This window comes from Capra hircus, chromosome 15, assembly GCF_001704415.2.
Source record: "Capra hircus breed San Clemente chromosome 15, ASM170441v1, whole genome shotgun sequence".
Taxonomy (NCBI): domain Eukaryota; kingdom Metazoa; phylum Chordata; class Mammalia; order Artiodactyla; family Bovidae; genus Capra; species Capra hircus.
The window spans coordinates 75,648,853-75,675,193 of record NC_030822.1 but is presented as its reverse complement, the minus strand read 5'-3'; the positions used below and the strand labels follow the sequence as shown (position 1 = coordinate 75,675,193).

The 26,341-nt window shown below is 34.5% G+C and overlaps 1 protein-coding gene across 3 annotated transcripts in view; it reads right to left on the bottom strand.

The window, feature by feature from the left end:
• The window catches only part of CEP126 (centrosomal protein 126), a 112,751-nt gene that overhangs the window by 9,247 nt on the left and 77,163 nt on the right, over window positions 1–26,341 (bottom strand). For all 3 annotated transcript variants that reach the window (XM_005689378.3, XM_013969408.2, XM_013969409.2), the window contains 4 exons: window positions 23,537–25,682; window positions 9,116–9,228; window positions 5,911–5,986; window positions 3,986–4,195 (listed from right to left, as the gene is read on the bottom strand). In XM_005689378.3, coding sequence (XP_005689435.2) covers window positions 3,986–4,195; window positions 5,911–5,986; window positions 9,116–9,228; window positions 23,537–25,682 — 2,545 coding nt within the window. The remainder of the gene's footprint in view (window positions 1–3,985; window positions 4,196–5,910; window positions 5,987–9,115; window positions 9,229–23,536; window positions 25,683–26,341) is intronic.

Sequence of the window (26,341 nt, the reverse complement as noted above, 5' to 3'; positions counted from 1 at the left end):
CTCTGTTCTGGTGTTTTCCTTCAAACTTGTTGTTTTTTCTCCTGGTGTTTCAGTTTGGAAATTTTCTCTCACCTATCTTCAAATTCATAAATCTTTCCTCAGCTTTGTTGAATCTACTGACAAGTACATAGAATACATTACTCATTTCTGTTAACAGTGTTCCTATTTCTCACATTTCCATTTGACCCTTTTGTATGGTTTCCATCTCTCTGCTGAAATTCTTATCTGTTCAGGCTTGTAATCTCCCATGTGGCCCACCTTTCCCTAACCTTTAACATATTAGTCATATTAGTCATAGTTATTTAAAATTATCTATTAACAGTTTCAACTTCTGGGCATTCTGTGTCTCACTGTGTTAATTGCTTTGTCCCCTGACTATGAGTTTTTTTCCTTGCTTTATAAGTTTTGACTGAATGCTGAATTTCTTGTTTGAGGTAAATATGTTTGTGCCAGAAAATGGGCATGTCTTTTCTGTTAGACAGTTGGTGTGTATGTATGTGTGTGTGTCATTAATCAACTCAGTTTGAGTTTTATTGTTGCTATGGTTACCTTCAGTACATCAATGGTTTCAAAATTCTCTAGTGTTATTTTGTGCTTTTGCAGGTGTCAGAGGTTTTTCCCTTAAATTTCCCCCTCTACTTTCAGTTTTTGCCTCCCTGTGTGTCTGCACAGTACCACAAGACTCTCTATGCTCTTGCTTTTCTCCAGCTGATTTCCATTGCTTGTTTTTTGGCGCTCGCTGGCCTTGCAGTGGGGGAGTGGTGGAGTTTTCCTGCTGCCCTGCTCCAGGCTTAGTCTTAGGCAGGTCCTCTATGCCTCCTCAGTCATTCTCCTCCTCCTTTCCAGGGCAGTCCACTTTGTCCACTATATCTTTGGAAGGTTTTGTGCAAGACAGTTTTGTGCCCCTTCTCCAATAGCATGATATCTCTAATAATCTGGGTCTCTGCCTCCTTTTTGCCCCAAGAGTAGAAGCCTACTTCTCTTACTTTTATGCTACACCCAGTAAGTCTTCACTTGTGCCTTGAGGGCAATCAGCAAAGTTTGCTGCCTCTATCCCAATACCTGTGTGTGTGCGCTCAGTTGCTCAGTCGTGTCCAAATCTTTGCACCCCAATGGACTGTAGCCCACCAGGTTCCTCTGCCCATGGAATTTTTCAGGCAAGAATACTGGACTGGGTAGCATTTCCCACTCCAGGGGATCTTCCTGACCCTTCCTGACCCAGGTATCAAACGCACATCTCTTTTGTCTCCTGCTTTGGCAGGTGGATTCTTCACCCCTAGTGCCATCTGGGAAGCCCAGACCTTCATTCTGCAGAAAAGAAGGTTCTGCATGGAGCTCGATACCTTTCCTACAGTGATGGCTGCTCCCTTTCTCCAAGACTGCATCACTGAGAAAGGATTCCTCTAGTCTCCTGTTCTGCTCTTTTTCTTATGAACACACAGTGTAAGTTTATAAAGAAGAATCTGTGAGCTGTGTGAACTCCTCTTGCGTCTGTGGCTCCCAGGGGTTTTATATTCCAGTAATAGCCCACATTTATCTGTTAGCAATTTAAACATAATTTCTAACATCAGCTTGTATGGAATCTGGCATTTCACCATATTCTGCCACAGGGGAGCCAATGCTCATGTTGTCTCTCCTCGAAAGTTCCTGTCTTTCCTTGGATGTCAGGCTACTTCGTTGTGATGGGATCTCAGCTCTCTAATGGGTTCAAGAAAACCTACGTTTTTGTTGTTTATCTGTTTTTTCTCATTCTTAGTGTGTGATTGATTGATATAGTCCAGTTTCCTACATTTTATGCAAAAGTGGAATATATACATGCACACAGTAAATACATATATATTTATATATATATTACATATAAAAGAATATTCAGTAGTTCTCAACCATAGGTAATTTTCTTTTTGCCATCCAGAGAACATCTGGCTATGTCTGAAGACACTTATCATGACGGGGACATTCTATGATTTTCAAAGCCAGAGATACTGCTAAGCATGGTACAAGGCGTGAACAGCCCCCCACAACAAATGATTATCGACCAAAAATGTCTGTAGTGACAAGGTTGAGAGGCCTTGATAAATACATACATACAGAAAATATTTTTATTATTGTTCACATCTAAATAGCTTGTAATTTCGATTATGGTTAATTTTCCAGAACATTGGTTTGTTTAGAAATGTTTTTCTTAACGGTTATTTTTTGTTACTCATGTTTAGTTCAATTGCATGTGGTCAGAGGATGTGCATTACTCCAATCCTTTGAAGTGTGTCAATGTGTTTTATAGTATAATACTGGTTCATTTTAATTAATGTTCTATGTGTGCCTACAAAGAATGTGTCCCTTTGATCAAGAATGTTAATCATGTTTGATTCTTATATATCAATTTTTTCAGTCTATTTGTTCTATCAATTACTGATTGTAATTAATTATAATTAATGTTGAAATATCCCCTAACCATGGCTAAAAAATACTTTATACATTTTGAGGCTATGTTTTTAAATGTTTATACACTGAAAATATTTTATAGATTTTTCCTGTATTAAAACTTTGATCATCATGAAGTCATCTTTTTTTATATCCAGTAATGTTTTCTGCTTTATAGTCAATTTCGTCTGATAATAATTCATCTAAACTAGTTTTCCTCTGTGACCTTAGTAATTAGCACAGACATACTTTTTTCATCAACATTTAAGGTTAATTTCTGTCTCTCATGGACAGAGGAGCCTGGCAGGCTGCAGTCCATAGGATTGCTAAGAGTAGGACATGACTGAAGTGACTTAGCAAGCATGCACAAAGTTAATCTCTATCTTTATTCAATTCCATAACTATACAAGAATTCTAGTACACTTTAACACCATTTATGTTCTCCAATTTATGTAATATTTTTGATAGGTATTTAAATTCTGTTTTTTCTTTGAATCACATACTACTTTTTAATTACATTTATTATTTTTTTTATACAATGTTTGTTCAGATTTACCCTCTCAGACTGTCCATCTGAGATCACTTTCAGTTTGCTAAAGTACATTCTTTAGAATTTCCTTTAGTAAGAGACTGCTGTTGCGTACAGAGGGGTGAAAAAAGCTTGCATGTCTTCTCCCCTCATCTGTTTAATTTTGAAACTTGTTAGGCAAGCTTTTTTTTTTTAACCTCTCTCTTTGTCTCTCTGGGAGTCTGAGACTGCATAGGATGTAGCTCCTTGGTAGGCCCAACTTTAGGATGGGAGGGTCTTCCATGAGACTACTCATATTAAGTAGGCCATGGATTTTGTCTTCTGTTCCCATTTTTCCGTGAGGCCATGAAAAGCAAAGCTCAATTTCACTCTGTGGTTAAATGTTCTCAAGACAAAAGCTAGCAGCAGTACTCTCCTTATCACTTTAGGCTCTTATTTATATTTAGTTCCTGGTCCTATGAATTTCTATATTCTTACCATCTTATTGCTATATTTAAGATTTTAAAGTACATAATCCTGAATTTATGGTTGTTTTTGATGGATGGTAAATACAGAAGATGAGATGATTGGATGGGGTCACTGACTCAATGGACATGAGTTTGAGCAAACTCAGGAAGACAGTGAAGGATGGGGAGGCCTGGCATGCTGCAGTTCATGGGCTGACAAAGAGTTGGACACGACTTACTGACTGAATGACAACAACAATCCTGAATTTATGGTTGTTTTAGATGGATGGTAAGTACAGGTAACTAGCTTGTCACATTGCTGAAGTGGAAGTATATTCACACATTGCCAAAAGACAATTAAGCCTGCCAGTGAAACTGTTATCATTGTAAATGATATGAATACAGTATATTTGAAATAGTATATACATTCAGATAAATTTTAAATTGTTATATACTTGGTTCAAATAGGTGATAATCTGGATACATTTTGCATTTTCATTTTCAATTTTTAAATTAAATTTTAAATAAAAATTGTCTAAGAATAAAATACAAAATTTCCTGTATACAAAAAGTGTTCTTCCATACTTACAGTATAATCTTTCATTGAGATGATTAAGGGACTGCAGGATCTTTTGTTCTTCAGCTGATAGTGCACAGATGTTAAATTGCTGCATTTTATTTAAATCCAGATTTGTTTGCTGTAGCTGCTTGCTATTCATGACAGTTAGAATCTCATCCTCAGGCACTGAAGCTTTCACTAGATTTTCAGCCATCAAAAATTCAGAAGTACTGCCTGAAACTACAGAAATTTTATATTAACTATTCTTTGATCCCTTTTTGTCTTTGGGATCTCTCCTTATACATAACTGACACGCCTGTATGTATTAATTTTACAAACAGAAACCCAGTAAGTCTTTTGTTACTTTGCATTTTATTTATCAAGATCTTCTATATCTAGCATTTTCCCATCCCTAATTAAAAAACAGATACTCAAAATGATGGCAGTGAGGTAATAAAAGTTCATAGAGTGTTTAACTAAGGAAAAAATACATTATGTATATTAACTAAGGAAAAAATACATTATGTATATGTAGATTATTTCTGTGTTGTTTTTATTATTCATTGGTAGAATAAAGAGATGAAGTAGATTGTCTTATAATAGCAATTATGATGATAAGAGAAAAGGAACTTACAGAAATTGTGGAAAATTAGATGATCAGCTGGACAGAACTGAAAGCTTAGAAATTGACCAAATAAAAGACCATATGACTAAAGAAGGATCAAATACTTCAAAGAAGATGAGTCTAATAACTTAGCACGTTGCTTATAAAATAAGCACTTTGGAGTTTCACTTCACATCATCTATTTAAACAAGTTTCAAAGGAATTAAAGAGTTAGGTTTAATGAATCAAATCATTAAAGTAATCTAGAGGGAAAAGAAACATTTCTAACTTTCTTCATTGGAAAGTTTCTTTGGTAATGCACAAATCACTAAGACAAAACCAAAAACAAATTTTTAAAGGTTGGTCTTCCCTAATAGATTTTAAATTCTGAAGGCCAAGACTTTTATATGTTCGGTTAATTATTATGTATCCAAAATATTCAGTTGCAGGCAGGAAATTAGCTCTCAATAATTATTTATTAAATGAAAAAATGTAAAGTAAGACTTCCATATGTGAAAATAAAACATAAGTGGAATAAAAAGCACATAATAAAGTAGTAAAAACATTTGTAACTAGCATAAGGATCAGAATCCTTGATATTTAAAGAGTTTGCAGAAATGAGTGAGAAAATACTAAAACTCCAATATTTATAGGAAAAAAGAATATGAAGAAATAATTCACTAAGTAAATATACATACAGAAACAATTAAGCTTATTATTAGTAAAAGGTACTCAAATAAAAAGTAATAACACACCATTTCTCTGTCATATATGCAAATAATAGATGTGATATTTACCTCAAGTTCACATACACCCCAGAAGAATTTTGAATAATACTTTTCATGAAAATGCTACAGGAATATATAAAAAAAGCTGCAACAAAATTTATTTCCTTTGACCTAGTACCCACTCCAGTGTTCTTGCCTGGAGAATCCCAGGGACAGCGGAGCCTGGTGGGCTGCCGTCTATGGGGTCGCACAGAGTCGGACACAACTGAAGAGACTTAGCAGCATTAGCAGCAGCAGTACTCACTTAGTACACAGAGTCTCATTCAATAAATATTAGTTGGGTGCCAATTAAGCCAGGTACTCTAATGTTAATTCTGGGTATATAAATATGGAAATCATCAAATAGGAAAAAATCGGATATAGAAAGATGTTCAATATATTATTATTTAGAACAAATAACAACTGGCAACAGCCTAAATGTGCAGGTTAAGATGAATTCAGGTCCTAATTGGTGGTGTAACAGTCATGTGATATGTAAGAACTTTGGAAAATATGCATAAGAACAACAAAAAAGAAATCATTGGGAACAAAGCTAAGAGGAAAATGTTTAAACTAAAACATACCTTCTTTAATATTAGAAGTACCCCTTGTAGTTTGTTTTGGCTCACTTGAACTTAGCTGGATATTTTGTCCAAAATTCTATAAAAATAGAGTATTAAATCAGAATATAATTCCATATTTAAAATTAGTGATATATATTGGCTTAAAAATTTTATTTGCTGTTTTTATTTTCTATTATCACTATTCATATAATACATATTTCCTTTTTTTGGGGAGCAGAAATTAAGAATTACTGGAATAAGCCCTTTCTAACTAAATGGCTTACCTGATAGCTCAGTAGGTAAAGAATTCACCTGCAGTGCAGGACACCCCTGTTTGATTCCTGGGTCAGGAAGATTTCCTGGTAAAGGGATACACTACCCACTCCAGTATTCTTGGGCTTCCCTTGAGACTCAGCTGGTAAAGAATCCACCTGCAATGCGGGATACCTAGGTTTGATCCCTGGGTTGGGAAGATGCCCTGGAGAAGGGAAAGGCTACCCACTCTAGTATTCTCGCCTGGAGAATTCCATGAACCGTATAGTCCATGGGGTCCCAAAGAGTCGGACACAACTGAGTAACTTCCACTTTCATGGTAACTAAAGATTAGAAAAATGTTTTATGTCAATTTTGGTACATTTTCAGATTGCAATATCATCTCGGACATTTGTAAGAGGGAGGTAAGTTGGGTGTTAATCAAAAGTATTAACTAAAGGAAAGGTAAAAAATTACCCTAAGGCTAGTTTATCATTGTAAGGGTAGGTGACAATTACTAACCAGAAGTCTCTGATTGTGGCTTTATGCCAAAGATAAGCAAGCATCTTAGATGACAATACTTAAAAAAGAAACAGCTGCCTCAATGCTGCGCAGAACTGGGAAATAAGAAATATCAGAGCTCTGGCAACTAGCATTTCCATTCAACACTCTTGAGTGATACCAACTCTCTTTTCCTGGATATGGTCTGCTTTGATTCTTTACTCTCGTTCTGTTCCACTTTAAGAAATGATTCTTAGATAAAGTTGCCTGGCTATTACTATACCTAGCCTTTGTTCAGTCTAACTGTAAGAGTAACTGAGGCAGGTTTCTGCAAAAACCCTGCTTCAATAGCTCTCATAGCCTTGCCTGATCTCCATTATAGACTTGAGACAACCTGGACTGAGACCATGAAACAAAGTGGCAATTGTGCTTTTTAAAATGTTTCATTGTGTTGGAGAAGACTCTTGAGAGTCCCTTGGACTGCAAGGAGATCCAACCAGTCTCATCCTAAAGGAGAGCAGTCCTGGGTGTTCATTGGAAGGACTGATGCTAAAGCTGAAACTCCAATATTTTGGCCACCTGATGTGAAGGGCTGACTCATCTGAAAAGACCCTGATGCTGGGAAAGATTGAGGGTAGGAGGAGAAGGGGACAACAGTGGATGAGATGGTTGGATGGCATCACCGACTCAATGGACATGAGTCTGAGTAAACTCCGGGAGTTGCTGATGGACAGGGAGGCCTGGCGCGCTGTGGTTTATGGGGTCACAGAGAGTTGGACACGACTGAGTGACTGAACTGAACTGACCTCTTTTAGATTCTCTGCACACAGAAGTAGTGGTTGGGAAAAATCCAGTGTGATAAAATACATTTCCTAATAACAAGGTGATAAGAGCCAGTGCTATAGTAACTGAATTCTTGTTTACCCTCTTGAGTGAAAACAAAACCAAACTCAAACCCCAAACCAAAAATCAAAACAAAACAATAGGGATGAAAAAAATTAAACTTCAAAACTTTGTTTTGAGTCAGAAAACACTGACCTGTTTTAAAGCTAACGAGACTTTTGTAGATGTGTAAGTGGAGTGAAAGACGTGTATGTGAAAGCGGAAGTGGAACTTCTGAGAAGAATAGAAACGGTCTCTAAAGGCAGCAGGATAGAATGCAAAGGAGCAACACACAGAAGAACGGAAAAAGACACAGGAAAACAGAGATGAATTTAGAGAGGACAATAGGAATGGCATTTAAAATTCAGTTTGTTCATTTTTTTGTTATAATAACTATACATTACTTATAAATTTAATATAGATTGATAAAAATAAAGAAAAAATAAAGATAAAAAATTTGTTCACTTTAGAGATTTTGAGATGTTTGATATGGAAGTTAAAAAGGAAGGACTTATTAGGTATTATTCTATTTGTAATCAGGAAGTTATATTTATAATTAAGTACTATGTTTGTTATTACACAGTAAAAATGTACTGGTAATGTGACAGGATTATTTACATAAATAAAAAAAGTAATGATTCGTTTTGCTAAATCATGATTGATTGTTCTCCATACTAATAACTAGCCATATAAAAATTAATAGTTCCTACAATATTCAAACAATAAGACATTCTACCTTTAACTTGAAATACAAATTTTTCATAAAACATTCTATTTTTCAATTCTATTAAAAATCAGAGGTGGTATTTAATGCTATTCACTCATAGGTTTAAAAAATATTTTAAATACAATCCTTGGATCAAATTAGACCTCTAGAAAATGTTATATTTAGGTCACATTTACTTAGCTCTCACAGAATCACCTCTACTAACTTTTAAATCCACATTATTATGCTTCTGACCTTTACTGAAGGCCTCTATTTCAAACAGCACAGGAAACTTCTTATTTATTTGTTGTTGACTTTTAATAGGAATATATCTATTATGAACTTCAAGGTCCTGTATGAGCCTCAGTGATATAAACAAAGTCATTATCGATCCCTGAGAACAATGCAACACTCTATTTTCCTTCTTGGCATGTCTTCCATGAAGTTCAGATTCAAGGAGGACATTTAAACACACTGGAACTATATTAGTCTTTATGATAAGCACATTGCTTTATTTTCCACAGCTCTGGTTTACTTTTCTTTTTTTCCCTTTTTTAATGTATAGCTAAATATTAATATTGTTGTGAATAAATTCAGCTTTTCCCCAGAGCTGACTATAAATAATAACAAATAAAATAATGTGATTTCTTAAGCTTGCTTTAAAATATTCATTAGTAACTGATCATTTAGGCAAACTAGAATATAGCATTTACGTATAGTACAATAAGCTCCTAGCATAGAGAGTTCCAGTGCTTCACAATGGCTTTGGCTATATCATTTATGTTGTGGAACAGTTTGCAGGCAGAGCACAGACCTTTAAGAACATTCTGTTTTCCAAGCAATTTTTCACTACTGAATAGAAATGTCTACTAATGCTGTACTTACATTCATCTGCTCACTGTACTTCTGTCCTACAGATCCAGGGTTTTGTCTTTTTTGCTCTAAAAGACTTTTGTGCTTATTTTTGACACTTCGTTTTCTTCTTGTAACACTAGAATCTTAAACAAATACCACGACAAAGTCAAAATTTACATGAGTAGACAGTATATATCCACTGTAAACTTCCAAGTTACCTTCAAACATCACAGAAAACCCTAAGTTTCATTCATTCAGTTGGCAAGCTTTTATTGAACCTCTCTTACATGTACTATGCATGACACAGGTACCATAAAGATTTAAACAACATCTCTGCTTTTGAGGGGTCTATAGTTTAGAGCAGTGACCTCTAAAGTGTTGTGGCAGAACACCAGGAGGATATGCAAAATAAATCACTGTTGCACAGGAAGAACATGTTAAAATTTCATTTTCTATTATCTAAAAATTAGAAATTTAAAATTTACTGTGGTATAACATGATTGATACTGGCACCCTTGTGAGTTTGCAAGGTAGATGCATATAGTATGCATACAAGGTATGCACATTGCTTACAGTAAACAGTTATCTTGGAGGAAGTGCACAGGTTCTAAGTGTGTGAGGTTGGCAGTGTTATCTTCATTAGTGTTCTTTTGTGTCCTTCAATGCACTGAATTTTATGTGTGCCCTGGATTTATGGATATTTCATAGTATATGAATGAATCTTTACAAAGTGGAAAAGAGGCTAAAATGACTTTTGTAGGGCTTTTATTGTATATGTAATGTTTTATTATTACTTTACTTATTATTTTTCCTATGACTAATTAAAAACATAGTCTTGCAAAATCATAAAGACAATACTAATAACGCAAGAACAGGCGAATAAGAAAGACAGAGCTGATACACATCTTATTCTCATTGCAAACTCTTTGCCACATAATAACAATTACAGTATAGTTATATTATAACAAAGGATCACAAATCTAAAAATTGTAAAAAATAACAATAAACCTCACTCTGTGTATTATGCCTTGAGATATCTAAGGATGGTATTTAGAATGAAGTCATCATAATTGATAAGACATTTGAAACTAACCATTCAAAAAATTATTAATACTATATGAGAATTTTGCATGTTAATATGTAAAATTATTTTTATAAATATTTAAAAATGTATGATTTATAAGATACAAAATATAACAATTATTTTAAAAGTCTGTATTTCATCCTTGTCTCAGTTAAAAATTTTTTCTATTTCTGGCTAAGGTGCTTAATGTATATATTAGTAGAGGAATACGTGTGTATGGTATATATGTATGTGATATTTGCTCAACATTTTTGTTAGTGGTGGTACAATAAAAACTCTTGCAGTATTCCAGAAGAACGGATGTAAATTTAAATGGATTATTACAGTAAAGTGAATAAACTGTATGTGAAATTGTAACAGAATTAAGTGAAAACACAGAGCCTTTATGAGAATCAAGAAAGCTTTCATAGAGGTTATGTTTAAGCTTGGTCTTAAAGGAGTAGTAAGCCTCCAAGTATAAGGATCTTTGAATCAAAAGGAACATTATGTTCTAAAGTACAAAGTAACAAAGATACATAGTTAATAAGATTCTTGGACTGAAAGGTGGAAAATTCAATGAGTGTGTATAAGCACACAAATATCTTGGGAGTGTATATGTGTGCTTCTGTCATACAGGTTTAGGTAGGAAAAAATATACAAATATTTTTAGCTGAAATTGTGTTACTGAAAGAACACATATTTATGCTACCATAGCTAATTATCTGTATATTTTCTCTATATAACATATATATATAATTATATATTTGCTGCTATACATACACTATAAGTAAATATCTATACCTATATAACAACAAAGACATAAAAGCTTTCAAATTTCAAGAAAGCTGGCTAGTAACTGAACATCTGACTTTTTAGAGTAAGAAATACTAACATAATTTTAGCTAATGTGTTGAACATTTATAGTTGCCCAGGCCTTGTTCTATACTATAGGCACTATTATCATCACTATTTTTATAGAAAAAAACTGAGGCACAGGCAAGGGTTAGTAACTTGCTCAAGGTCACAGAGCCAGTAAAGGACAAAGATGAGATTTAGCTCAAACAATCTCTAAAATTTAGATATATAGCTCTTACTCTCTATGCTAGTAATTTTGATTTGACTGTGTCTCATAGAAAGATATCTTCCATTGTAACCTGTGATGCACATATAGCTTTGTGAACCATATTTACTCTTACAATATACAGTGCCCTCGGGTAGTTTTTATTCTAGAACATTCTACAATTATATTTCATTAAAAATTTCTGGTTACTACTCATTAACTGATTTATAACCTGCTAATGAGTCATGACCTATAGTTTAAAATACACTGTATTATATTTATTCTAATATGGGGATGCTAAATATGTTAAATGCTAGATATGTTACATGTTAATAGCTTATAGTGAGATAATTTGGGTACCAATAAAGTTTTAATATTGTTTATTAAGCTTGGATTGTCTTCAAAATCTTGCAAAGTCCCCATTTTCCTATTTTTGAACAGCTCTAAAAATATCTTCAGCTGAAGAAGCAGAAATTGAATGGTTCTATAAAGACCTCCAAGACCTTTTAGAACTAACACCCAAAAAAGATGTCCTTTTCATTATAGGGGACTGGAATGCAAAAGTAGGAAGTCAAGAAACACCTGGGGTAACAGGCAAATCTGGCCTTGGAATACGGAATGAAGCAGGACAAAGGCTAATAGAGTTTTGCCAAGAGAACACACTAGTCATAGAAAACACCCTCTTCCAACAACAAAAGAGAAGACTACACATGGACATCATCAAATGGTCAACACCAAAATCAGACTGATTATATTCTTTGCAGCCAAAGATGGAGAAGCTCTATAGAGTCAGCAAAAACAAGACCAGGAGCTGACTATGGCTCAGATCATGAACTCCTCGTTGCCAAATTCAGACTTAAATTGAAGAAAGTAGGGAAAACCGCTAGACCATTCAGGTATGACCTAAATCAAATCCCTTGTGATTTAGGAATACGGTGGAAGTGAGAAATAGATTTAAGGGCCTAGATCTGATAGATAGAGTGCCTGATGAACTATGGACAGAAGTTCGTGACATTGCACAGGAGACAGGGATCAAAACCATCCCCAAGAAAAAGAAATGCAAGAAAGCAAAGTGGCTCTCTGGGGAGGGCTTACAAATAGCTGTGAAAAGAAGAGAAGCAAAAAGCAAAGGAGAAAAGGAAAGATATATGCATCTGAATGCAGACTTCCAAAGAATAGCAAAGAGAGATAAGAAAGCCTTCCTCAGCGATCAATGCAAAGAAATAGGGGAAAACAATAAAATGGGAAAGATTAGAGATCTCTTCAAGAAAACTAGAGATACCAAGGGAACATTTCATGCAAAGATGGGCTCGATAAAGGACAGAAATGGTATGGACCTAACAGAAGCAGAAGATATTAAGAAGAGGTGGCAAGAATACATACACAGAAGAACTGTACAAAAAAGATCTTCATAATCATGATGGTGTGATCACTCACCTAGAGCCAGACATCCTGGAATGTGAAGTCAAGTGGGCCTTAGAAAGCATCATGAACAAAGCTAGTGGAGGTGATGGAATTCCAGTTGAGTTATTTCAAATCCTGAAAGATGATGCTGTGAAAGTGCTGCACTCAATATGCCACCAAATTTGGAAAACTCAGCAGTGGCCACAGGACTGGAAAAGGTCAGTTTTCATTCCAATCCCAAAGATCGACAATGCCAAAGAATGCTCAAACTACCACACAATTGCACTCGTCTCACACGCTAGTAAAGTAATGTTCAAAATTCTCCAAGCCAGGCTTCAGCAATACATGAAACGTGAACTTCCAGATGTTCAAGCTGGTTTTAGAAAAGGCAGAGGAACCAGAGATCAAATTGCCAACATCTGCTGGATCATGGAAAAAGCAAGAGAGTTCCAGAAAACCATCTACTTCTGCTTTATGGACTATCCCAAAGCCTTTGACTGTGTGGATCACAAGAAACTGTGAAAATTCTGAAAGAGATGGGAATACCAGACCACCTGACCTGCCTCTTGAGAAACCTATATGCAGGTCATGAAGCAACAGTTCGAACTGGACATGGAACAACAGACTGGTTCCAAATAGGAAAAGGAGTACTTCAAGGCCGCATTTTGTCACCCTGCTTATTTAACTTATATGCAGAGTACATCATGAGAAACGCTGGACTGGAAGAAACACAATCTGGAATCAAGATTGCCGGGAAATATCAATAACCTCAGATATGCAGATGACACCACTCTTATGGCAGAAGAGGAACTAAAAAGCCTCTTGGTGAAAGTGAAAGTGGAGAGTGAAAAAGTGGCTTAAAGCTCAACATTCAGAAAACAGAGATCATGGCATCTGGTCCCATTACTTCATGGGAAATAGATGGGGAAACGGTGGAAAGAGTGTCAGACTTTTTTTTTTTCGGCTCCAAAATCACTGCAGATGGTGACTGCAGCCATGAAATGAAAAGACACTTACTCCTTGGAAGGAAAGTTGCGAGCAACTTAGACAGCATATTGAAAAGCAGAGACATTACTTTGTCAACAAAGGCCGTCAAGTCAAGGCTATGGTTATTTCTGTGGTCATGTGAAAGTTGGACTGTGAAGAAGGCTGAGCACCGATGAATTGATGCTTTTGAACTGTGGTTTTGGAGAAGACTCTTGAGAATCCCTTGGACTGCAAGGAGATCCAACCAGTCCATTCCAAAGGAGGTCAGTCCTGGGTGTTCTTTGGAAGGACTGATGTTAAAGCTGAAACTCCAATACTTTGGCCACCTCATGCAAAGAGTTGACTCATTGGAAAAGACTCTGATGCTGGGAGGGATTGGGGACAGGGATTGGGGGATGACAGAGGATGAGATGGCTGGATGGCATCACTGACTCAATGGACATGAGTTTGGGTGAACTTCGGGAGTTGGTGATGGACAGGGAGGCCTGGGGTGCTGTGATTCATGTGGTCACAAAGAGTAGGGCATGACTGAGCAACTCAACTGAACTGAACTGAAAAATATCTTAAATGAAAATTAACTTGGTTACATGACTGCTGTATCAATAATTTTTCTCTTCCTTCAGCCTGTTAATAAATCTTCTGGAGGCAAGATCTACCAATATTTTTGTACTTTCTTGATCTGTACCATAATTATTTGCCTTTGATTGTTCTTTGTGTAGATATTCAGTTTTGTGGATTATAGATTGATCCAAAGAACAGATGAAAATTTATGCTTAAAACTGTTCATGTTTTGTTCCATTCACATACATGAACTTAAATACTATTATATTTACTAATTAATATAATAGCTGAGAATATAGGTACTTTTGCAAAAGTAACATAGTTTGTACTGGCATCTCTAGCCAAATTTCATGTCTCATATGAAAATTCTAAATGTGATAGAATTACTACCAAAACTCAAAATAAAGCTACTAATCTTTAGGAAAGTATTACATATTTTAAAATTTATAGTGTTGTTAATTAAAACAAGGGGAAATTCTGGAGACATTCATGAAATTATAAGTTTGGAAGAGATCTTAGATGTTAATTAGTTCAACCTCTTACTCATAAATCTAAAGTACTCAGAGGTGGACAATCAACCTGTGCTTGAATGCTTAAGTGATGAGGAGCCACTTCCCCATGGGGTACCTTCCTCAGTTGTTGGTGGTATTAGCTTAAATTCTTCCTTATGCTGAGCTGAAAACATCTTTGCACATTTTACCCCTTCACTTAGTTCTGTTTCCTCCTTTTTTTACATAATAAACCTTCAAACATTTGTACAGAGCCTGTACATATCTCTCTGGCTTGAGCTCCTTTAATTGGTCTTCAGAAACAACCCCTCCTTCCAGAGTTCTGGCTCACTCTAGTTTGTTTATATACAGCTCTTAAAATATATAGCTTAAAATAATGTAGACTATCGAAGTACTTCCAAAGATCTGGTTATTATTGCCTAAAATTATATTAAGTTTCTAACAGATATAGTAAAGTTTTCTTTTTTGTTTGTTTAGTTTTGTCTTGATTTTTTCTTTTCTTAAGGAAAAATTGTCAATATAGATATCTTGCTTCTGTAAAAAAAAAAAAAGCCAAACTAAATAGATAGAAGCAAAAAAAAAAAAAAAAAAAAGACCACACAAATCACAAAGTGGCAGAAAATATATGCAATACATATAACTGATGTTGAATCCTAGAATATATTCATATAAGGAACTTTTATCAATAAGGAAGAAAAACTCAGTACCCAAGAGCAGACATTTCACAAAAAAGGAAATGCAAATTGTGCATAAACATATTCATTAGTAACTAGGGCAATGCAAACTGTTATAATTAGACACCATTTCTCATCCATACCTTTGAAAATGTTAAAAAGTTTTACTACTGGAGGTTTAGTGAGCATGTAGTAAAGGCACTCTCATTTATTGCTTTGGAAAATAATTTGGCATTACCTGTAGCAGTATACTTAACCTGGCTGAAATACACATACCCAGCAACATGTGTATCAGGAGATGTACAAAACTGTTCCTAGAAGCACTATTCATAAAGGCGAGAAACTGAAAGAACCCACACGGCCAGGAGTAGGAAAATGAAAAATTTCCATAGACTGTAATACAGCAATTTTAATGAAATGCAATACAAAACAAGCACAAATGAAGTGTAGCTAAACTAATCAATAATAATGAATCCAAAACACAAATTGAAAAAAAGCAAATCATAGAGGTATATAGATGAAATGGTTCTATTTATATGAGTTACAAAACTAAAGCAAAACTAAATAATATATTGTTTGAGATATATTTATATATGGTAAAATTATACAGAAAAGCATGGAATCATTTACACAATTCTATACAGTGTCATTTTGTAAGAGAGAAAAGGGATGTAACTAAGGTGACGTATGTGAGATTTCAACAGTACCAGTGATTTTCTATTTTTGAAACTGGGCATTGGTTTCTTTTATTATTAGTCTTTAACTTGTTCTTGTATATTATGTACATTATTTTGTATGTAAGATACATTTCACAATTGAGAGACTTAAAAAAGTATATTGAATGTAGAGAGGGAAGGATAAATTGGGAGATTGGGATTGATAAATACACATAACTATATATAAAATAGATAACTGAAAAGGACCTATTGTATAGCACAGAGAACTCTGCTCAATACTTTGTAACGGCCTATGTGGGAAAATAATTTTTTTTAAAAGTGAATATATGTATAACAGATTCATTTTGCTGTATACCTGAAACTAAAACAACAGTGTAAATCAACCATACTCCAATAAAAAAAATTTAAAAATTGTATTGAATGCATATACATGACTATAGTTATCTCTACTAAACCATAGTTTTTCTAGTTTTGGTTTATCACTTCAACTGGTAAAGATGATTTTAAATCTTCATGCCATTATTCATTTGATTAATGACTTTTTTGTTACTCTGTACTTTTGACAAATTGTGTTAGATGAATGTACTATTTTAAAAATGTGTATCACTGAAAAATTTGTGGTTATTCAGAGTTTTAAAAATTAATTTATACTCTTCAGCTTTAGTGAAATATTGACAATGTAACATATTTAAGTTTAAGGTATACAATGTGATTAGTAGGTAACATATGTATTTCAAAATAATTGCCACGATAAGATTATCTCCATCTTCTTACACAGAGAGGTATTTTTGTTGTTTTTGTTTTTTAATTACAAGCATAATAATTAAGAGCAGAGATAATAGAGACAGAATGCTGAATTTTAACCCTGGCTGTGCCATTAGTCCTAGTCATGTGACTTACACACGTTATTAGCTCTCTCACTGCTTCATTCTCGTTTATAAGATGGGAGTATTATTATTTACTCACAGTTATTGAGAGAATAAAACTTGTTTCCACATGTAAAGTGGTTACAATAGTGACTGGCACATAGTAAATGCTACCTAATTTATATCTAGAATAATTTGCTTCAGTATCTCTAATTACATTTCTGATCTCATGAAAACTAGATTTATTCTAAGGTAAGAATAAATTCAGCTGCAATACAACATTCTGGCTCTGCTTTGAACTACCTGTGTCTTCTTGGGCTATATAATCTCATTATGTGTATCAGTTTCCTCATCCATAAAATATGGGAGCTAAGCTCAATTGTATCTTTGATCTTTTCTAATCAAAATTTTGATTCCTCGAAGGTATTTTTAACACTCCCTGGAGAAGAAAACAAAGCATTCTTTTTGAAATCAGATTTCAAAGTATTTAGTATGTCAACATCATTTGGATTTTTAAAAAACTGAAGCACAGCTGCCTATAGAAACATGTGCAAATTTTAAGTATTCACGTAGACATACCCAAATGGCACAGACACCCAAGTCAAGAAATAGAACATTACCACCACTGAAAAAGCTTTCCTTCTTACCTGTTTCCATATAACCCCATCCATGGTTTTACCTATTCTTCAACCTGATAGAAATGGAATATAATATGCATTTTTATGACTGGCTTCTTTTGCACGATATCCTGGTGTGAGATTTAGTCATGCTACTGTTTCTTAGTAGTGGCTGATTCATTTTTTATTGTGGTATTACACTCATTGAATAACTTTTACTTTACATATTATAGCACTGAATAACATTTGAGATCATTCTAGATTATGGCTATAAAACTGCTATGAAAGTTCTGGTACATATCTTCTGTTTTACACTTGAATGAAATTCACACACACACACACACACACACACACACACACATCTGCTTGTCTGGAATTGCTGAGTCATAGGATATGCATATATTCAAATTTAGTAGATGTGACCTTCCAGGTATCACACATCCTTCTTAACAGCATTGTAGTTTAAAAATTTTAGCCCTTCAGATGTAATTTTATCTAATTATTTTAATGTGAATTCTCCTGAGGACTGAGGCTGAAGTTTTACATATGTTAATTGACCATTTGATAAGCCTCCTTTATGAAAAGCTAATTCAAATATACTGCCTTTAAAATAAATTGGTGTGATGGTTTTTTTGATATGTCACCTGTCTACAGTCCCCAGTTGTTCAATTAGGCACTAATGTATTGCTGTGAAGGTATTTTGTAGATATTATTAAAGTCTATTATCAGTTTGCTTTAAGTAATGGAGATTATCCTAGATAACCCATGTGAACTTGAGTCAATTAAGTCAAAGGCCTCAAAGGTAAGTCTTTTTTGAAAGAATACAAAATTCTGCCTGTGAATGGCAAATTTCATATATTACTGTGAGTTTCTGCCCTTCTTCCTGGCCTGCCTTAAAAATTTCGTACTTGCTTAGATTTCCTGTTCCTCATATTTATGTAAGCCAATCTGTTGTAATAAACAATATATCTTACTGGTTTTGTTTTGTTGGTTCAAACATGACTCATATAACTATGATGTCTTTTTCTTATTGATTGTAGGAGTTCTTTATATATTTTGGATATGAACTCTTTGTTGGTATTACGCATTATAAATATCTTATAGTTTGCCTTTTCAGTATTTTAATGGTGTTTTGGATGAAAAAGTTTCAGTCTTATCCTTAATAGTTAGTGCTTTTTATGTCTATGTAAAAAAATCTCTTCCCATCCCAAAGTCATAAGCCCATTCCCTGTATTATCTTCTAGAAGCATTTCTTTTTCACTTTCCATATTCATATATACAGTTCACTTGGAATTGATTTTTGTGTATGGTGTGAGCTAAGAGTCATTTTACTAATTCCATAAAATCATTCAATTGACTCAGTACCATTTAATAAAAAGACAAGTACTTTTTCCCTGCTATGCAGTACCATCTTTGCCAAAAATCAAGCGTTCAAATATGAGTCTGTTTTTAGACTGTATTTTATTCCACTGATGTAAAACATCTGGTGCAAAAAGCATATTGCAATCAGAAAGAAGAATGCAAATTAAATTACTAATTTTAGAATTAAGGAAGTTATTGATGTTAACCCAGTCCAAAGTATGACAAAGGGAATGGGTACTTGAGGCAGAAATAGTACAGAAAATCACTAGAGGTGAGAAAGGATTGAGAGAGATCAGGGCTTTGGATTGTTCACTCACATGAATGCTGAGTCACCAAAGCAAAGACTTTTCCAATAAAGGAAGACAATTGGAGAAGGCAATGGCACCCCACTCCAGTACTCTTGCCTGGAGAATCCCTCGGACAGAGGAGCCTGGTGGGCTGCAGTCCATGGGGTTGCTAAGAGTCGGACACGACTGAGAGACTTCACTTTCACTTTTCACTTTCATGCATTGGAGAAGGAAATGGCAACCCACTCCAGTGTTCTTGCCTGGAGAATCCTGGGGACAGAGGAGCCTGTTGAGTGCTGTCTATGGGATCACACAGAGTCAGACACGACTGACGTGACTTAGCAGCAGCAGCAGTGAACTAGATATCAAAGTCATCTTCAGGGGAGAATGACTTGAAAGGTCAGGAGTTGGTACCTTTGAATGGCTTGGGTCTCATGGAAGAGTTTTTACTGAAAGTTTTGCTGGAGAGTTTTGGATATGCTAACAGAGAGCAAGACACCATCCATAATTGTCAACTCTGGGTACACTGACTATGAGATTAAAAATGCCCTAGCAAACAGCAGAGTAGGAAAAAATGAATAGATGCTCACTGAACTATAATTCATGGGCTTTCCAGGTGGCACTAGTGGTAAACAACCAGCCTGCCAACACAGAAGACATAGAGATGCGGGATCGATCCCTGGGTTGGGAATATCCCCTGGAATAGGAAATGACAACCCACTCCAGTATTTTTGCTTGGAGAATCTCTGTGGATAGAGATCCTGTGGATAGAGGATCCTGGCAGGCTACAGCCTACGGGGTTGCAGATTCAGATACGAAGTGACTTAGCCCTGAGAACTATAATTCAGTATTAACAAGGGGTTCACTTGAAATGTTTAATATTTAAAACAGTTTTAAAAAATGTTTGAATGACTGAACATACAAAGTTTTGTTAGTATTAGATTTTCTAAGTATAACTACAATAATAAGAAGTATAGAAATAAACAACAAAACAGCATGGTACTGGCACAGAAACAGACAGATCAACTGAACAGAACAGAGAGCCGAGAAATAAACCAACCCACTATGGTTAATTAACCTATGACAATTAACCTTTTCTCCTTTTCAATGGAGAAAAGACAGTCTCCTCAATATTGGTGCTGGGACAACTGGACTGCTAAGTGTAAAAGAAAAAATCAGAATAGTCTCTAACACAGTGTACAAAAATAAACTCAAAATGGATTAAAGATCTAAATATGACTGGAAATCATAAACTCCTAGAAGAAAACATAAGTGTAACACTCTTTGACAGAAATAATAGCAATATATTTTTTTAGATTTGTCTCCTAAAGCAAAGGAAATAAGATAAAAAATAAATAAAATCCAGTTAAACTTAAAAGCTTTTGTACAGCAAAGGAAACCATCAACAAAACAAAAAGACAACCTCATGAATAGGAGAAAATACTTGTAAATTATATGACCAATTGTTGTTCTTGTTCAGTTGCACAGTTATGTCTGACTCTTTGTGATAAGGGGTTAATATCTAAAATATGTAAACAGCTCAGATAACTCAATAGCAAAAAAAAAATAATAATCCTATTAAAAAAAAAAAACAGGCAAAAGACCTAAATAGACATTTCTCCAAAGAAGACATACAGATGACTAACAGGCACACGAAAAGATGCTCAATATCACTAATTTTAGAGAAATGCATATCAAAACCACAGTGAGGTATCATACCAGTCAAAAGTGTTATCATTACAAAGTCTACAAATAATAAATTCCGGAGAGGGTGTGGAGAAAAGGAACTCTCCTATACTGTAGGAATGTAAATTGGTGCAGTCACTATGGAAAAGGGCATGAAGCTTCCTCAATGAACTAAAAATAAGACTACTGTATGATCCAACAATTCCACTCCTTGACATATATATAATGAAAATGAAAACACTAATTTAAAAAGCTATGTGCACCTCAATGTTCATAGTAGCATTATGTACAATAGCCAGGTTATGGAAGAAATGCAAGAGCTCATCAACAGATGAATGGATAAAGATGTGGTACACACACACACACACACACACACACACACAGAGGAATATTATTCAGTCATAAAAAAGAATGAGATTCTGCCATTTGCAATAACCTGGACAAACTTAGAGAATATTATGCTTAGTGAATGAGGTAGACAGAGAAGAAAAACACTATTGTTATCACTTTCTTGCAGAATCTAAAAAAATAAGACATATGAAGAGGTGAAGTCGCTCAGTTGTGTCCGACTCTGTGACCCCGTGGACTGTAGCCTACCAAGCTCCTCCGTCCATGGGATTCTCCAGGCAAGAATACTGGAGTGGGTTGCCATTTCCTTGTCCAGGGGATCTTCCCGACCCAGGGATTGAACCCAGGTATCCCGCATTGGAGGCAGACGCTTTAACCTCTGAGCCACCAGGGAAGAAAGTATATAACAAAACAGAAATGGACTCACAGTATAGAAAACAAGCCAGTGGTTACCAGTGAGAAGTGGGAAGGGGGAACAGGCAAGATAGAGGTACGGAATTATACAACCTACTACGTAAAATACAGACAAGCAACAAGCATATATTGTATAGTAAAGGAAAATATAGCCATTAGCTTTTAATAACTTTAAATGAAGTATAATCTATAAAAATATTAAATCACTGTGAGGTATACTGGAAACTAATATGATATTGTAAATCAACTATACTTCAATAAAAACAAAGCAATGAACAAAAAAGTATGGATATATATAATTTCAATATTTCTCTTTAAAAACATGGCTAAAAATATTAAAATTTTCCAGTATTTCTTATACAAAGGCCCCTACTTTGATTATATGTTAGAAAAATATTTGTTTCTCAGATTATATATACAATATATATTTTTTCTTTTATCAGAGAATGAGAATATAATTTTCATATATTTTTATATTTATGCTATTGGGAAACTATATTTCTTAGTGCTTTTTCTGATCATCTCAGACATATGCTTTCTTAATAATTATATTTATTACATAGCTTTAGTCCCATAGCTTTAGTATGGGACTAGGAGTCATAGATATTTGGATGAAAATACTACTTTTGCTATTTATTGATAATAGCTCTTGACTTTTGGCAATTCTATTTCCTTCTTTACAAAATGAGGTTTTAAAAAATATGTATTTGTTAGGATTGCTGTGAGGTTTAAATGAGATAATATGTATAAAGCGCTTATTACTATAATTGGCAAAGAGTAGAAATTCACAACAGTTAACTATCATAATTTATTTATCAAAATTTCCTTTAAAATATCAAATCTACATGATGCTTTCGTTTTTTGGAAGCAGTGTGAAAACTAAAGTTACACTGTGAAGTGGCTGGATAAAAAGAAAGCAAAACCTTTAGTGAGAGAAATAATATTTAAAAATCTAATTTAAAACTAGAGTCTTTGCATTTAGTTTCCCATCTGCTAACATGGCCTGTATCCATTCAGTTTAAGAAAAGTTTGGGTGCTTAATAAGTGCCAGGCACTGTTAAAATCTGGGGATAAGGTAAAGAAGTCAAAAAAATTCCCTTGTTCTTAAAATCTCATGGTCTAATTGAAGAAAGGTGTAAATATTAAACTAACTCTCACTTTATATCTTAATATTTATTCATACCTTTGGGAAAAGAAAGAGTTGCTTTTCTGATTTTTTGCTCAAATCTTATGTATTTCTGACTAGTCATCTGATTTCTACTAGTAGAAAAATGTATGGGCCTATAGTCCATTCCTTTAAGAGGAAAGTAGCTTCATGAAGAGTCAACCAGGCCTACTAAGGGCAATGGCATAACACAGAGAACTAATTTTCAAAAATGTTTAAAGGAATTCTATATTTTTTTCCTTCATATGAAACCTTCCATACATAGCCAATTAAAACAGAGCTGCCCCTCTTTTGGAAAGATAATGAGAGGGTTAGGCACACCTATTGTTAGCTAATAACAATTAAATTTAACAAATATTTTAAAGAAGAATAAAGAAAAGTATTATAATCACATTTATTCACCTGTTTAGAATAATTTAAACAAATATTTTCCACTGTGCTTACTTTGACAGAAATTTTGACTGTAACACTGCAGTAATAACAGAATGATACGGGATAAGAATCAAACCACATTTCTTGTCTTCCCTCTTTTAAACTAACAAGTCATGGGGAAAAACAGAAGTTAGCAAAAGTTTCTAATTTTAGTTATGCAAAAGTTGGGTTATTTGCTTAAAAGTGTTAGCTACTAGACAGACAGGTACAATATTATGGGTGATGTTATTTCTATAAGGCTGTTATTGTTCAATTTTAATATCTTGTAAGGTACATTATCAAACCACAATAAGAAAAAGTTCACATTTTACCTATAAAAATATATAAATTTATTCTTACCAGCAGCCTTTTCATTTTGACCCAGAATATTATGCTGTCTTTTCCACAAGGGAACCAGTTCTTCTCTAGTAGTTGTAAGAGTCACAGAGGGATGAGTTTCTTCATATGTTGGACATCTTTGGGGGCAATATAATGTCCCATCTTGCGGGGCAACAGTTTGCCTGCCATGTGAATGATTTATTTTTGTTAATGTTTGGCACTCTGAAGAACAATATGGTAGAGTTGGCATCACAGTGACTAAGTCAGAACAGACATGAGGGAGTGGAAGACTACTTTCTTGATTCCACTGATTCAACTTGTATTCTGTTGGAAGCATATGTTTTGAATTAAAGTATTTACATGTACTGATGTTTTGAGAATTTTCAGGCATTACAGGCTGACACTGAGATGCCTGTATATTTTTACAACTTCTAATATTTAATTGAGATGTAGGAGGAGGATGAGGTACAATTAATTTACCCTGAGCTTGTGCAAATGTGTTGGCTTTGCTCGCAGACTGTGGTCGAGTAACAGTGCCTTTTCTGTTCATACATACAAAGCCTGACTGGACTTTAGCGGATCTTGTTCTTCTAATGACTTTCGCTTCACTCCTTTGTGGACTACTTTTCTGAGTTTTGGAACCACCACTCTTTACAGGGGATATACTTTCCTCCTCTGTGGAGTCTGGCCAGGCTTGTTTAGCAGTGTTATAACCTGAAGATATAAAACAGTTCAAAGGCACATGGTCTATTCCAGATCCTCCTAAAGCAGTGACATTTTCAGAGATAAAATCATCCTTGGGCTCTTTTTCATTAGCAGAATCCACAGCAGAAGCAGGAATACTAGGCATGTTGCTGGCAGCACCACTTTTAGCTTGAATGTGGAATGGTTGAGACCACTGTTGAGATATTCTTTTTCTACTCTTCAGCAAATGACTATCTTCAGCATTTTTCCATGTATTGCCAGTTTCATCAAACCATCTCAGTTTTTTAATAGTTTTTGGAGTTTCTGCACTTTTCCCTTTTTCTTTTGTTAATTCAATACTATCTCTGATATCTGCTGCTTTTTGATTTCCTAACTTAAAGCCTTGGCTTGTAACCAGTGCCTTAAAATAATCATGCTCGTATTTAGATTCTTTCTTTAAGATACTTTTAAGAAATCTCACACTATTCTTCTCACAAATATTGTATTTTATTTTCTTGTGCTGACTGACTAAGTCACAATTAGAAATTATATTAGATAATGATTTTGATGCTTCAGTTATTTTCTGTTTTTTATCTTTCGAATCAGAGTTATGAAGTATACAGGCGACTTGAAAATTATCTGAAAATAAAGACAACTCTTCCTCATTACAATTAAAATATTTTGTCTTTTCATCTTTAATGTCTTTTATTTCCCCTAACTTATCAGAACACTGCACTGGGTCAATTTCCTTTATGTGTATACTGCTCTTTGGTAAAGGCCTAGCTGATTGCGTATTCGATGGCAAAACTAAAGGTGTTGCCAAAGGTACAAATGAAGTAGGAACTGAAGTAGTTCTATTTTCTTGAGTCATTTCAGAATATTTCTCTTGGTCTGAAATTATTGTGATTTCCTGGGTTAGAGAATCTGGAGTGGCCCAGGCTTTGCTGAATTTAAATTTTGGGCTCTCAGTAACTAATGGTTTCTCCCGTTTGAATGTTCCAGAAGAGGAGTCAGTTGTCCTTATAACACTAGTTTCAGATGTGTTTTTGCTTTTTTTATCTTGTACAAATATGGATGGACTATGTAGAATGGCTACTGAATTATTAGCAGTATTTATGGCTCTTTCCATGGTTCTACTCAGAGCAGATGGATTTTGTTCTTTACTATCAAAACATTTACTTGAATCAGGGAGAACATCAGGTTTGCTAAAAATATCTGAGAAAATATTTGGATCATCTATATTTATAAGCCAATTATTTATGTGTTGAGTTTTAGAGAATGACATTTTATCTTCATCAAAGCAGCTTAGGTTAGTTGATTGCAGATTTGCTGATTTGAGGGAAACAGAATTCTGCTGCTGGACTGATGTGGAAGGCTCCTTATTAAGTGTTAAATATATTTCTTCACATTCCCCAGCCTCAAGACTGTCTACACTTGAGAGGGTTTCAGAATTTATTATCTGATTAACTTCATCATGAAATTTCTGAAAGAAAAAAAAAGAACATTGTTTTATAGTTTAGAAATTTTAAGTGTCAACAAAAATGATTCAATGTACCACCATTACTTGGCACATAAAAGAGAGTAATATGACTACAGACAGTATAGGTATATAAATAATCCATATCCCTGGAGAAGTCCTCACAGTGAAAAAGAGGGAGCCAACAAAGACAAACGTATTTGCCTTAGCTTCTTCACCTTAAAGTAACTACTCAATTATCCTAGCCATTAGTTATAGCTTAGAAAATAATTTTTGCTATTGCTGTTCCATTCAGAGAATAGAGTTTCCTGAAAGTTTCATAATAGCATGTGAAATTCTGCAAAGTAGTTATTTACAACGGGTATTTTTTTTTCATGAGGCTTGGACTGGACTTGAATGAGGCTCTTAAAAGCCCTATGACTCTAATATGACTTTCCTGTTGGTAAGGCTATACCTTCTTATAAAAGTTAATGTAAGATGTTTATGAAAACATGCCTGGATCCTGCTGATTTAATACTTAGATGGAGTGTATGCACTGGTGGTGGTATTATTATTTTTAAATTCCCCAGGGAATTCTAATGTGGATTTAGAACTGAGAACTATTGATTTTAACGGCTCATTTTTGGAGATTTAGCACAGTAATAATTTCCATGAATTCTTTACAG